The 14448-nt window shown below is 54.1% G+C and overlaps 6 protein-coding genes across 6 annotated transcripts; 5 read left to right on the top strand and 1 right to left on the bottom strand.

Moving 5' to 3' along the window:
- Window positions 1-117: 117 nt before the first annotated feature.
- Window positions 118-724, top strand: NUU61_009099 (uncharacterized protein; the record flags this gene model as incomplete). The annotated part of the gene is made up of 2 exons (XM_056659624.1): window positions 118-560; window positions 586-724. The coding sequence occupies 2 exons, from the start codon at window positions 118-120 to the stop codon at window positions 722-724; spliced, it is 582 nt and encodes a 193-aa protein (XP_056507917.1).
- Window positions 725-1075: 351 nt separating this feature from the next.
- On the top strand, window positions 1076-1714 carry NUU61_009098 (uncharacterized protein; the record flags this gene model as incomplete). The annotated part of the gene is made up of 3 exons (XM_056659623.1): window positions 1076-1242; window positions 1306-1522; window positions 1655-1714. 3 exons carry the CDS (start codon window positions 1076-1078, stop codon window positions 1712-1714), a joined length of 444 nt encoding a protein of 147 aa, XP_056507916.1.
- A 1369-nt stretch (window positions 1715-3083) lies between these two features.
- On the top strand, window positions 3084-6244 carry NUU61_009097 (putative serine/threonine protein kinase; the record flags this gene model as incomplete). The annotated part of the gene is made up of 2 exons (XM_056659622.1): window positions 3084-4134; window positions 4227-6244. The coding sequence occupies 2 exons, from the start codon at window positions 3084-3086 to the stop codon at window positions 6242-6244; spliced, it is 3069 nt and encodes a 1022-aa protein (XP_056507915.1).
- Window positions 6245-6593: 349 nt separating this feature from the next.
- nut2 (mediator complex subunit NUT2) lies at window positions 6594-7386 on the top strand (the record flags this gene model as incomplete). The annotated part of the gene is made up of 2 exons (XM_056659621.1): window positions 6594-6790; window positions 6963-7386. The coding sequence occupies 2 exons, from the start codon at window positions 6594-6596 to the stop codon at window positions 7384-7386; spliced, it is 621 nt and encodes a 206-aa protein (XP_056507914.1).
- Window positions 7387-9006: 1620 nt separating this feature from the next.
- On the top strand, window positions 9007-10119 carry NUU61_009095 (uncharacterized protein; the record flags this gene model as incomplete). Its single annotated transcript, XM_056659620.1, has 1 exon — window positions 9007-10119. The coding sequence occupies one exon, from the start codon at window positions 9007-9009 to the stop codon at window positions 10117-10119; it is 1113 nt and encodes a 370-aa protein (XP_056507913.1).
- A 1062-nt stretch (window positions 10120-11181) lies between these two features.
- Window positions 11182-14157, bottom strand: NUU61_009094 (M28 family metallopeptidase; the record flags this gene model as incomplete). The annotated part of the gene is made up of 1 exon (XM_056659619.1): window positions 11182-14157. One exon carries the CDS (start codon window positions 14155-14157, stop codon window positions 11182-11184), a length of 2976 nt encoding a protein of 991 aa, XP_056507912.1.
- Between the last annotated feature and the right edge of the window lie 291 nt (window positions 14158-14448).

The following is a 14448-nucleotide window of genomic DNA, read 5'->3' as shown; positions in this document are numbered from 1 at the left end:
ATGATATAGTTGAAATGTGCTCTCTTTTCTCATTATTTTGCTCACTCACTTACATTTCGTTTTATCTTTCCTTCATATCTCATACACTATTCTTCACCCGTGTCAACAACAGACAGCATGTGCTGGCGAAAGAAAGCATTAAAAATCCTGGAGCCACACCTTATGCGAATGGAAAACAAATTACAGAAGAGAGGATATTGGAATCTAGTCCAGATGCTACGTCTATGGCAAGTATTTCTGCATTTCTCTGAATCGCCCGAAGATTTTGGGCTCTGGGAACAAACCGTGGTTGAGCTGGATATTCATCTCTGCGAAGTTGTTCAGCAGGAGGCGTTTCTGAAAGACGAATATCAGAAACTCGAGAAGACACTAGTTTCTTTACCACCGAGAAAAGACGAGCTCGATGAGCGACAAGAGGAATTGAAACAACTCAGCAAAGATTTAAGTCTGCTCAATCAGGAGTACTGGAGCACAGATCGGAAGATTTATGCGAATGACCTACGTTGCCCTGATCCAATTATCAACCGGGCATATCGCGACTTCCGGCAAGACCCTCAATGGTACTTGCTGCCTTGGCTCTGTGAGGATTGTGCAAGAAGGGGAGGCTGTTGCGCCCGTGTCTGTGGATGTTGTCGGAAGCCACGAGGCCTTGATCGGCCTCGAGGTCATGGCCACTGTACTAAACAGTGTGGTTGCTGTCTCGAGGCTCGTGGATTTGTTTTGAATGAGGAACAGGAAAAGCTATATCGACCATCCTTTAAGCTCGCAGATCCATTCCTTATGGATAATTATAGTGCTCATATCCTGAACGCCTACATCTGGGGATTCAGGCTTGGAGGATGAGGGTCCTGCCTTCCTTACAAGATCTTGTTTACTCGAGCCTTTCCTTCTCTTTTCCTTCTCTTTTCCTTCGCTTTTCCTTCTCTCTTCCCTTCCCTCTCTCCCCCTCTCCCCCCCTCTCTTCTCTCTCTCTTCTCTTTCTTTTCCCTTCTCTCCCCAAACCGCCGAGACCTCCCGCCTCTCAAAAGTTTTTTTGACTTCTTCTTTTTTTTTTTTTTTTTTTCAAAAATAAAAAATGAACCTTGCCGCCGATGCCGCCGCCACCGCCCTTAGTGGGCTGGAAAAGGCCCTTGGTCGAGGGGCGAAGCTTCGGGATGCCGTCCTCTGGGGCTCCCTGGGGATTGTTTTGATCGTGGTGCCTCTGCTGGTGCTGTGCTGCGGTTGCGTGTGGGCCTTGAACAAGTAAGTTAATATTGCCGTTGCAAGAGACATAGGATGGATGTACTCATCGATGAATGCGTTTAGGTACACGCCCACCGAGCCTCTTCGCTCCCCCGAGACGCCCGAAGAGCGCAGTTTCTGGCTGCGGGCCCGTCGTTTCCGCCGCCGAGCTCCCCCTACGCCGTCGACGGAGCTCGGGACCCTCTCGACTTCGTCCCAGCCCGCCCCGCCGCCGCCGCGTGCCTCGCCGCTGCCCGCCTCCGGTTCGGCGGCCGACTGGTCTTGTGGGGAGGCGATGAGGGTTTGTTGTGTTGTTTTTATTTTTATAGTGTTGTTCCTGAGTTGTGTCTGTTGTGTCTGTTGTGTGGGTTTTTTTTTCATTGTTTTTGTATATAATTATCACCGTAAACCTCTTCGCCTGCCTCTTTTAGAGGTGCAAGCTCCTCTTGGAACATATCCGTCCACTCCCTGCCTGCGTAAAAGAATCTTGTAATCAATAAGCTCATGAAAGACATATCAAAAGAACCATTTAAAAAAAAGTTAGTCTACCACTTCATTTTCAATGTATTGGGATTAGTCCCAACACTTGAAAAGTCATCTGGGTACAGGCTTTTTTGATACCCATGTCTTTCATAATCTTAGCATCTTTCTCCAAGACCAAGACTTGGTCTGCACCTTGGTTATTGCGGCCACCGATGCTTGCACTCATGGAGAGCAATCACGCCAACAGACGAAATGCCTCGTGAGGGTGCCGGACGAAAAGGCCCTGCATCTTTCCGATAGCCTGCCAAAACCGTACATACTGAGTCTGACCCCAATACGATCGATGCGGATCGGATTGAATCACTTTTTGTTCAAAGTAGATGCTACTGAATCAGATCAGTGTGCTTGCGACGAGGGGTCTCAGAAGCCGAGGCACGTTTTGATACTATGCCCGTTATACGCTGATCTGAGATGTGCGTATAGGCATTGGCTTGATCTGTCTGTCACTTTTTCAGAGTTCGACATCGTCTGGTCTTCACTTGGACCATGTGTGGTTCAGTCTCACATAATGTCTGGAAATCCCACGCTTAGCAAAGGCCCAGCATAGTGACTCGAAAATCCCCCCTCAAAGCGTTTCGGATTATCAGGGCTCATGGCGTCTTTTTTCATCCTGGTCTTACGGTCAAGCAGATGGGGTGGCAAGCCTAAACATGGTGGGTCCATAAGGACACTCGAGTCCGTGATGCCTCGGAGTCACTCCGGAACAGGATCATTGTGCTGGTATCCTCTTCCAGAGGAATCCATGGAACTTTTACAAAGCCCCAGATTGAATCATTTGGCCATGTGCCAACTTGAAGTAGTCAAACTAGGAGAAGTAGTCATTGGCCCATGTCGTCACCCTGGGGGGCGTGGAATGTCGCATGATCAGGCCATGCGGGAGATTCTGGTCAGGTGCATTGCGAATTCGAGGGAGATATTGAGAAAACCGAGGATACTGTAAACACTCCACGATATATGCAAAGTATGGTGGATGACAGGTTGAACGTGCAGAAGATGCGCCCTGCAACGTGGACGTCTTCAGCCCTGAACGTACAACGTGACCCGCACCCGGTGATTGGACCGCATTCCAACTCGAGATGCCCGGTGCTTCACTCGGACTTCGATCGCTTTTTCTTTCTTTTCGGTCCACCCTCCTCTTGTCTGTGTTGCTCTTGCAGTAGTCAGGCACTGCCCACCTCGATTCTCCGCCCCCGCCAACTGTCCTCTTGGCTTTCTCCCAGGCATCCATCTCCACCATCACCCACCCCTTCTCCCTCTCTATGCCGCGGTAGCCTTCGACGGTTGATCAACTTCCTGCCCTTCAGGGGCGTTCGTGCACCATGTCCTCCTCCCAATCCTACCACAGTCACTCCGCAACGTCTCGCCAATTCCCCGCCTACAACCCCGTCGCCGCCGTGACAGCGCCCGCCGGGACTTTTCTCCCGGGAACCAAGGTCCAGGTGGGCAGCCACCGCGTGGTTGTTGACAAATACCTCTCTGAAGGTGGATTTGCTCATGTCTACGTGGTGCGGTTGCCGCAGCCGATCAATGGCTCGGAGACGGCGGTGCTGAAGCGGGTGGCCGTGCCCGACAAGGCGGCCCTGGCTAGCATGCGCACCGAGGTGGAAACAATGAAGAAGCTCAAGGGCCACCGGCACATCGTCAAATACATTGACTCTCATGCCTCGCAGCTACGCGGTGGCGGGTATGAGGTTTTCCTGCTTATGGAGTACTGCGGGGGCGGCGGTCTCATCGACTTCATGAACACCCGGCTCCAGCACCGCTTGACTGAGCCTGAGATCATCAAGATATTCGCCGATGTCGCCGAGGGAGTCGCGTGCATGCACTACCTCAAGCCACCTCTACTCCACCGCGATCTCAAGGTTGAGAACGTGTTAATCTCGCGCTCTGGAGGCTCGTCCTGTTACAAACTGTGCGATTTTGGTTCTTCGGCGCCCCCGCGCCCAGCCGCCAAGTCTGCCGCTGAGGGTCGACTGATTGAGGACGATGTTCAGCGACACACGACGCTGCAGTACCGCAGCCCGGAGATGATCGACGTCTACCGGAAACAGCCGATTGATGAAAAGAGTGATATCTGGGCCCTTGGTGTTCTTCTGTACAAACTATGCTATTATACCACCCCCTTCGAAGAGGTGGGCCAGATGGCCATCCTCAACGCGAGCTTCAAATTCCCCGCCTATCCTTCTTTCTCGGACCGGCTGAAGATGCTCATCGGTAAGTTTGAGACGGATTATGTGAATTCGAACAGCTGGCTAATCACTAGAGCAGCATCAATGCTCAAGGAAAATCCACAGAAACGCCCCAACATATACGAGATCGTGCGTGATGCATGCCAAATGCAGGGCAAGGAGGTTCCTATTCGAGACGTTAGTATTCGCAGTCCTTGCCCTTGGCGAGTTTCATATTGACTGTCTTAGATATACTCTAATCGCTCTGTATCGGAAGCCCGTCGATACCAAGAGTTGCCCCCACCCCCACTGAAGCCCCGGCGGTGGGCGCGGTATTCTCGCCTCCAATCCAGGAAACTCAAATTATTCCCGAAATTGCACCCATGCGACGGGGTAGACCCGGGAAACCCCAGTCATCGCAGAATAATTCAGCCAAGCCGAGTCCGTCTCCGTACCGCAGAACCACGGGGAGCTCATCCACCGATCCGTTCGCCGCTCTGGATGGCGGTGCAGCTCGAGGGAGGAGGTCTGCAGACGAGCTATCAAATCGATTCCCGACCTTGGATCAGTTCGATATCTTGCACGAGAAAGGTGACAAATTCGACTTTGAGGCGACGGCGGAGCCCAAATCAGAGGAAGAAGGTCTCTCCCAGAGGCTCACCAATGCCTTGGCAGATGAAGCTTTCGCCCAGCGGCCTGCGTCTGAGGCCGAACAGAAACCAGTGGTCAACCAACCATCACAAGCCTCTCCCACGCGGTCACCCAACCTCCGCGAAGTACAACCTGGAAAGTCAGCCCCCCTGTACCAGCCGACTCCTCGGCGGCCTGCTATTGTTTCGACGGGGACCATGACTTCGCCTTCCCAGACGCCTCGGCTGCAGGAGCCCAAGCTCTCCAGCCGTCCCATTTACCGGTTCCCCGCAGCCGAACAGGAACGACGACCGTCCAGCCAGTCTAGAGTGTTTGACGAAGAACGAAAAGCGTCGGGGTCTCACAAGGTCCCGTCGCCTCCGATATCAAGCCTGAAGCCTGAGGGCGACCCCCGATTATTATCGTCGGATCGCTTATCCAGCCAGTCGAACTCCGCACGTCCTTCCATGGAAACCTTGCGACGACCGTCGGCCTTGGAAGTGGGCGACCCGGTCGGCCGGTCCAAGTCTGCCGTCGCCAAACCACGTCCCGTCTCAGTGCAGCCCGGGGCGAAATATGACCTACCGCTCGACTCCGAGACTACGCGCTCCTCATTGGATTTGTCGCGCATGCAATACGAGGGCGGGGCACCACTACGGCCGGTACGTACTGAGGTGGACTACGAGCGCGCCAACATCTCTTCGGATGTCGATTACCTTCGAGCAAAGGAGGAGGAAGAGAGTCAGCGGAAACGCGAGAAACGGGCCAGTGGTGGGCCCAAACACAACAAGCGCGGCAGCTTGTCGAACCTGTCACTCTCCGGAAGCAAGACCTTACTCGCTGGTCGATTCGGCGAGGCGTTCCGCCGGTTCGAAGGAAGTAATCAGGACAAACCCGCGACGCCGTCGGCAGATGAGGTGCCTCAGCAGCAGAGTCTGCTCGGCAGCCCTGAGATGTCAGATTCGACCGAGGACAGGCTATCACCAGATGAGGATTTTGCTCTGGAGGATGTGGACCGCGATGACATTTCCCCAGAGATGCGCCGGGAGCTCGAGCGCCGTCGTCTCTCCCAGGAGGAGAAGCGAGTTGCCAACGCAGCCGCAGAATACCGGCGCCGGGTCGCCGAGAGTGGTGACGCTGGAGGGCGAGGGAACAACGATGGACCTCGGTCTCGCGCGATCCAGAACAAAGTGCAGACATTGTTCAGCGAGTCCAGCAAACCGGTTGCTCCAAAGACGGCGACCGGGTACGGACGATTTACGGAAGACTCCCCTACTGCTTTGCAGGCAAAGCAGATTGAGCCACAATCCCCTACATCGGGTGGGCTACCCGCCTCCCGCACCCCAGGACCTATCTACAGCACTCGTCAGGGGTCCATGGCTCCCCCCGACCGCCGAGAAGGCGCCAGTGCTCCTGCCAGACTTGTGCCCACCGCCACCTCGTCGACGGGCTACTCTGCCGGAGCGCGGCCCGCTGCACGTCCTGCTGCGCCGCCCAAGCCCAAGAATCTGCGGGCTGGAGCCCAGGATCCCCCCGACCGGGCAGCGGCCATCAACCGAGCTACCAAGCGAACCCGGCAAGCCCCAGGGACGACTGGGAAGCCAATTTCAGCCGGCGGTTCCCTAGCCTGTCTGGAATCGAGATGGAGACGGAGATTGAGATCGCGAAATACCCCAGCTTGAAGACGCGAGAGGTGTAGAAGTCTAAGCTTACCGTACAGAGCAATGTGGTTTTGGTGTAGGGGGTCTCGGGGACGGGATGGTTCCTGCGAGGCATGCATATATATAGAAACTAAAGAGACATTGATGAACACCACCATTCGGCCTTACAAATAGCTCTTTTCACCGTATGTTGCCACCAGCAGGCAGCGGTCTACGCGCTTGCAAAATCGCCTGCCCACTTGCATGTCCCGAGTGGCCGCATCGATCCGAGCCTGCCACACCGCCTTCTCCACCACGCGTGCTCTCTCCAGATCATCGTTGCAAAGGATCGCCACGCCTTGTGATTTTCCCTGCTTCAATGCAATAAGCCATGGCCCCCGTGACGCTGAAAACGGTCGATGGTGAGATATCCCAGATGACCCCCGGCCCCCTCCCCAATCCCTCGCCCTCGGCGACTAACCGGTGTGCAGACGACCTCAAAGATGTGATCCAGCACCTGTTCGAGATCCAATCGGCGGTCCATGGCTATTTGGGACCGGAGACGCAGCAGGAATTGGTGCGCAAGATGTACGTTGAAAGTAAAACTTTATGGCCCCAGCGGTATTCGAGCTGAGAGAATCCGCTAAGAGGGAGAGAGAGAGAGTCGCATTGCCTGCCCTTCCCACCTTCTCTATGGGTGACATTGACAAGAAGAAGAATTATATTTACGATGTATCAAATAAACTAACCCCCAGAATAGCAAAAACCTCACTCTCGCCCTCTCCGCTCTCTCCAACCACACGGAACTCCCCAGCACACAAGACCCGGCGGCCCCGTCAGCCGACGCCAACAGCAGCAGCAGCAGCGACCCGTCCAACCCGCCGCTAGCCAGCATCCAGCTCCCGCCCGAGATCATCGACTACGTGGACGCAGCGCGCAACCCGGACATCTACACGCGCGAGTTCGTCGAGCTCGTCCAGCGCGGTAACCAGGACCTGCGCGGTAAGCGCGAGGCCTTTGCTGGGTTCCGGGATGTGCTGGCGCGCGAGATGCGCAGTGCCATGCCCGAGTGTCGCGGCGAGGTCGATCGTGTTGTGAGCGCTACGGGGGGAGGCGGCGAGCAGTGCGATCGGCCGGATGGGCCTCGTTTCGGTGAGATGGGGGGCGCAGGGAATGTGACATGAAAGGGAAATGAAAGGGCACAAATATGACAGCCCGGAAAAGCCAGAAAAGGGAAAGGGGAAAAAACGGATTCAACATGTCATGATTTGTGTGGCTGTCTTTTTCCAGGCCACATACACATCCTGCATTTTTCACTTTCTTTGCCAAGGCTCCCCCGGGGCCGGCCAAAGGATTTGATGTTTTGGTGAATTTGGGGCGGGATTTCTCGGGGGAGTGGGAGGATTTGGCTTACACTTTTTCTCCTTTCTTACTTTTTACTTTCTCTTTCTTTTTTTGTCTTTTCTTTGGGGCCTTTTCGCATTTGGCAAGCGAGGTGTAAGTGGCGTTTCTTTCGAGTTGGGGCATCCTTCGGGTTTGTTTCAGGCAGGATCAATTACCGTGCTTTTTTTTTTTTTTTTTAGCTGGCCAGTGCGTCTCCTCCACTTGTACATACACACACATAATACTGTACAGGAGTCCTGGGATATCGGCACAGGATGCACAGAGGATCCAGTCTGACAGTCTCCACACGAGCTCCAGACCATGGACGCTGTGCCACCCCAGATCCTATCAATCCTGGGGAGTATGGGAGTGAATCCCCCTGAGAGTATACATCCAGGAATCCGGGGCCCTGCCATGGATATTCATAGTACAGTACTAGGCACTTTGGCACTTAGGTAACGTAGCAGAATACTGTAGTAATGACAATCCATGGATTAGGGCATTGGACCGTTGCGAGAAGAGTGGACCCGGAGCCTCCCGAGTTGAGTTGTCTCGATGGTGTCTCGGGGAAATACTGGGAACTACACGAAGATCTCTACATCTGGGGATGTAGGGATGTAAGGATATATGGATAATATACTGTACAGCAGTATAGTATAGCTCAGTGTATATCGTATTCAGATCTTCTTAGTATCTTATGCTCGGATTCTCAATGAAACTGGACCTTTCCAGGGTCCGATCGGAGGCCTTGGCCCCCGGAGTTTTTGTTACATGAAGTCATTTTCCCGTTTTTCCATTTTCGCTCTTTGTTTCTTTGTCCCTGACCCAAGTATAGATGTGAGACACTTGGACTCGAGATGTCCAACAAATGAATACATGAATCGATGAATCGATGAATAAATCTTCTACAGAAATAGAATCATATAGGAAATATAGGAAATACTCTCTACATGTAATCTCGCTGTATCCTCGCTGACTGCACCCTCTCGTGGAGCTGGGCCATCTGGGGGCGAGAGGGCACACGCCCAATAACAGCCCCCACCACCAGGAATCAAATCCTTCGTTAGACCCGTTTATACGCCGGGCCATTTTATAGGCTCAACAGTGTGACAATACCCCGGGATCTTATATCCTGCCTTAGCATCTCTTAAATTACCAGAATCCTGGCAATTACGAAAAAGAGAGAGATCCGGGGACACGATCGTCGCCCCCCCGCACATGTCAAGCCACATCTCTTTGTTCCCTGCCTCTCTCTCTTTCTCTTTCTCTCTCTCTCTCTCTCTCTCTCTGCCCTCCATCTTCCCCATACCCCATATATCTGATCTCCCTGTCTCCATCTCGCTCCACTCTTCTTCTTTTCTCCTCTCTCCCTCTTCCTCCACGCCATGTATCTGCCTCCCCCCTGATCCTCGTTCCTCGCCATGGCCAGCATCAACGCCCCTGGCGATGGCATTACCGGCGGCTATACGGGCTCATCGCTGGGCATGAAGATCACCATCGCCACCCTGTGCGGTATCACCTGGTATAACGCCTTTGAACTGATCATCCTCGTCTTCGTCACTTTCGCCCAGTATCGCGGCCTCTACTTCTGGGGTCTGTTGATCTCGTCGTTCCTGGGCCTGATCCCCTACTCGCTGGGCTTTCTCCTCAAGTTTTTCCGCCTCACCGACATTACATGGCTGCCGGTCAGCTTTCTAACGGTGGGCTGGTGGTGCATGGTCACCGGCCAGTCCATCGTCCTGTACTCACGACTGCACCTGGTGTTGTCCAACCAGCGCGTTCTTCGTCGCGTGCTGATCATGATCTTGGTCGATGCCGTGATCCTCCATGTGCCCACCACCGTGCTCACCTACGGCAGCAACCTGGCCACCCCGCAGACCCAGGCCGATCCCTACATCTCCGGCTACAACAAGATGGAGAAGATCCAGATGACCGGGTTTTGTCTGCAAGAGTTCATCATCTCCGGCCTGTACATCTGGGAGACACTACGCATGCTGCGCCTCGACCCGGACCGCTCGAAGCGCAAAATCCAGTACCAGCTGCTCACCATCAACTTGATCATCATCGTTCTGGATCTGGGCCTGCTTGTCGCCGAGTACATGAGTTATTATATCATGGAGACTATGCTCAAGGGCGCCGTGTATAGCATCAAGCTCAAGCTTGAGTTCGCTGTGCTCGGTAAGCTCATCCACCTCGTCCAGAACCACATCTGGAAGCCCGAGTCCTTCTCGGGGCCGCGCGACCTCCCGGATTTCGTCGATGCTACGCGCGTCACATCCGACCTTACCCATGCTGCACCTCCCAATCAACAGCGCGGGCCGTCCTGGATGGATGCCGACGACATCTCAATTGCCATGTTCGAGCACTCTCCGCCGTCCGATCCCCACACCGGCAACTCCGACCTCTCCAACTCCTGGAGCAGTGAGACCCGCATCCATCGCCGTGATCACAGCCCAATCGACTTCACCAACCCTTTCTGTCAGTATCAGCGCAAGCCGGCTGGTCTGTCAGAGAAGCCCAGCAAGCCGGGATGAGCAGCAGCCACTGGTATATGCTGCTCTCCCACCCTTTATACATATATATGTGTCATTTTGCATATTCATTTTACGAATCATGGCTTACGAGATATGTCTGTGAGACTTGTGATTCCCCCTCCCCTTTTGGGCTTCGCGCCCAGCTTCTCCACATTGGAGAAATTACCGCCGAGCTACACCCCCGCCGCGTGGACTCCGGCCCGTGGAAGGGTTGCGGGGGGTGATTAGCCGGTTAGATGGCGACGGGGCTGGGATGCCTATTGCATCTGTTTGTATATAAACGAGGCTGATGTGGAGGATCATGTGTGATTTGAATATGATTATACCCTGTGAATTGTTACTCTGTTACTCTACTACTCTATTGTTTGATTACCCCTACCCCTCTTCTATACTTCTTTTGACTTACTACTTACTACGTACTCGTCAGTGATTCTCCCGATCAGCGCGTAGATGCCTTGCGGGGAATTGTCGGTGCTTGCCACATTCCTTTCTCCGCTTCCCCGTGGGGTTTCAACCTTAATTCCCTCGACATAAATACTGTACTACTGGTTAATGCAGAGATGTCTGTTTACTCTTTGTTGAATACTCATTCACACTGATAATACTCGCCCGCAATTTCGGATCTCTGGAAATGGAGTCTAGTTGCCAGTATCGCAACAGCAGCAACATCAACAATATTAAACCCTTGACGACGGTCTTCTGGTTGTGTTTAAATAAACGATAGAAGAATCGATGAATGGAAGGGCATGATTCTATCTATAGAACTAGCTTGGCCTTTTTCTAAAGCTCGAGAATGATACTAGATGCTGTTTTTGATATCTTGTCCAATGGTATTTCACCAGTCATGACTGAATCAGATTCCCTCTTCAACTATGAAAAATGCAACCAATCACCGAAAACATTATGAGAGTGAAAACTATGGGTATGACTAACACACGGAAAACATGACAAAAACCACCAGATCCGAGTAAGGAATAGCGCAGAGAACATACAAAAGCACGCCCAGGTAAAAAGGGCAATAAACCAACAATCAGGAAAAATCAATCATAAGTCATACAAATCTCAACGAGCCCGTCTCGGCCGCGCCAGCTCGAACTCGCGATACCCCTCGACCAGCCCATCCGACAGTTTCGTCACCGCCACCCAGGGCGGACTGAACTGGCGCACCTCATCAAGAGCGGGAATAAGACCGGGACGGTTATTATCGCTCCAGAGACAAGAGATCCGGCCCTTGATTGGGGAGTCGTCGGCCGGGGAGTCCTCATTTTCGTCGTCCTCCAGAAGCTCGGCGTCTACGGTCCATGTACTTCCCCATGTCCGGCTCCAGAGACGGATCTCGTGCACGCCGTGTGGAGACGGGTGCAGAAAGCGGTCATCGGGTGGGGAGGAGCCGACGATGCTGAAATTTGAGAGAGAGGAGGGGCTGTCAAGGGTGATGCGGCAGGCGCGCGTGTTTTGACCCGAGATTTCGAAGCGGATGTAAGGGCTTTTGGGTGTTGGGCGTGTGATATCAAAGGAAACCCAGTCCGGGGAGGGTCCGGGGGACATGTGGACTAAGTCGTTGCTCTTGAATACAACAGAGGACAGGGAGGAGCTGGAGTCGCTCGAGACGACATGCGGTGCCGGTGCATTCCACGGGCATCTCTGAACACTATTCTTGCCCCGGAGCGTCCAATGGCAAGAGTCCGGTTGGCCTGCTGCGCTGGGGAGGCCGTGGACGACATCACCCACGTATGGCGGCATGCCGGTCAGCGAGGCAATAGATACACCGCGGTCGAGATCGACTTCTTGCGAGAAGAACACCTTTACGCGGTTAGAGTCCGAGAACGGGAAAGCGACCAGGTTATAGATGAGGGTCCCGGCCAAGACGAGCAGCAGGAAGATTGGCAGGTGGTAGGTGTAGCGGTGGATGAAGGGCAGCATTGGTGCAAAGAGAAGCGTCGTAAGACCTGCAATGCAAATATACACGATCAGCTGTGGGCTGCCGTCCTGTCCGGTTTGGTAGAGTGCACTGGTCATCAGGAGCGCGAGCGGCGCCAGCAGCATGAGAACCACTGGCACAGTAAGAAGCAGCTGCACGACCCAGGTCCACCTCGGCAGCGAGGCACTCCATGTTTGCTCGTGGCCGTGCACGTTAGGGTCCGTCTCTTCTTCCTCGTCATGCAGGGCATGGACAGAGTTATCTCCCGAGACACGGACGTAGTTTGCAAAGGTCGTCCGCGGTTGACTTCGCAGCAGCGAGGTCGACTCTGTAGGCTCCTCGCCATCGTCGTCCTGGTGTTCGTCCCCCGAGGCAGCCCCCAGCCGACTGCCATAGCTGCTGGGGCGCCGGGATCCCTGGAAGAACTGGGCCGCGTAGTCAGACTTGGTGGGAAGCGAGAAGAGCTCGAGATAAGAGAGCCAAGTGGCCAAGAACGTGCCGGCAAAGTAGAAAAACGTAAAATAACCACCTGCCAGACCTTCTTCATTCTCGAAGACGGTAGCAGCCACTAACAGAGCCCACGCGAGAACAAACAGCCAGGTCCAGGTGTACACCCTGTGGAAGGCCGATGGGCGAGCAAAGTCTGCAACACAGGACACGAACCAGGCCAAAAAGATCCAGGCAGAGACCATCATGCTCCACACGGCATATGCACTGCTGTGCACAATATAAGGGTTAAACTTAGTCACTAGATAAGCCAATCCAACGGTCACCCCCGTAGGGATAGCAAGAAGAAACGGAAAGCGGAAGAAGCCGCGCAGACCTCGCAGCGAGATGTTCTCGTCGCTAGCCTCATAGTAGACCGACGAGCGGAACAGATACATTTTATCAGCTCTGGCAAGAGCCACGCTGGTGACGAGCAATGCCAACGGAGCGACCGTCAACAACGTAACCGACAATGCAAAGAGCGTGTGCAGAGGGAACACGGCGAAGGCACTCCCAAACACATCGAACCACACAGCCCGAGAGCCTGATCCGCTGGGAACCATACCGTCATCGCGAAGATGTCCATCAAATTGGTCACTCGAGTCAGAAACCAATTCACGCGTGGTTGCAACTGCCGCAGAGAGCATATGCCACAGGGAGTCCATACTGGTGTGCGTCGCATCATCCTGATCAGTGTGATATCGGGCCCTAGGCTCAAAGAAGGCGACATCCAGGCCGCGCAAGCCCAGCATGCCGTCGAAAACCACATAATCCGTCTGGCTGCTGATCAACCCCTTCTCAAACCCGTTGGCGCTCAACACCGATCCAAACGGGTGTTGCGCCTTCGCATACGCCCGAGTGACTTCGGTGTCGGAGCTGCGGAACAATGTCGCTCGACCACCGGCGCCGGCACCCTCCAAATTCAGAAACGTGTGGGCAAACTTAGCCATGGGGTGCTGGCTGTACGCCCGCGCGCCATTCAGATAGTCTTCTTCTCCGTTATTGAACAGGACCACCAGCCCGCGGCGCGGCGCGTGGCCGGGGGTAGTGAAGTACCGAAGGAGCTGCAGACACGTCACAACGCCAACGCCATCATCCGTAGCCCCGAACCCCGTCGAGACGCTGTCATAGTGTGCATTCACCAGCACTCCTCCCTTGCCAGAGGGCACCTTGCCAGGAACCTCCCACCAATTATCTTTCTTGTCTTCCCAGCCGCGCACATACACCAGGACATTGGTACCCTCGAAATACACCCCGACGCGGCCATCAACAGAGGTCAGGTTCGATTGCAGGTCATCAAAAACATAGACGTCAGGTTTCTCCTCCCGCGCTCGGCGGAAGTCATCGACAGAGGGTGCGGAGTGCGTGATCGCGTCGATCCGTTCGAGTAGCCACGCGCGGACGAGGTCGTTTCGGTGCGAGTTATATGGATGGAAGCCCCCCGTCAGGGTCTGGAGGTCTTGCCATGCCTCGGTCAGGTTCAGGCCGTTGGGGCTGGTTCGCGGAGCGGATGGGACGTTGTGGTGGATCACCAGCACGGGGATGAGCAGGGCGAGGTATACCGCGGTGGTGAGGATGGTTACCGGCCACGGCGTGAAAGCCAGAGGATTTCTGGCTTTGGGAGAAGCCATCGCCCTGGTCCAGATTGGAGCAGAAGGGTTTAAAAAAAAGTGTGGGAGAGAAAGGGCGAGGTGCGAGTTGGAGTCGCAAGAAGAATGCGGGGGCAGCGCAATGTATTGTTATGACAGTAATTTCATCTCCCTAGGTGGCATATTTGGTAACTTATGTGAAATTCATATACCTCATCTCCCGACCCCCAAGTATACTGTAGTTCTGATGTACGATAGACAATATGTATCAAGGTCAATATATGCTGTTGCTGAGCAAAGTCCTAAAGATAATTCGCATCCTTCCCAAATATG

This window comes from Penicillium alfredii, assembly GCF_028826965.1.
Source record: "Penicillium alfredii strain IBT 34128 chromosome Unknown utg000011l_segment0_segment0, whole genome shotgun sequence".
NCBI classification, from domain to species: domain Eukaryota; kingdom Fungi; phylum Ascomycota; class Eurotiomycetes; order Eurotiales; family Aspergillaceae; genus Penicillium; species Penicillium alfredii.
The sequence above is the reverse complement of the archived record's forward strand: the minus strand, read 5'-3'. Positions and strand labels throughout refer to the sequence as shown.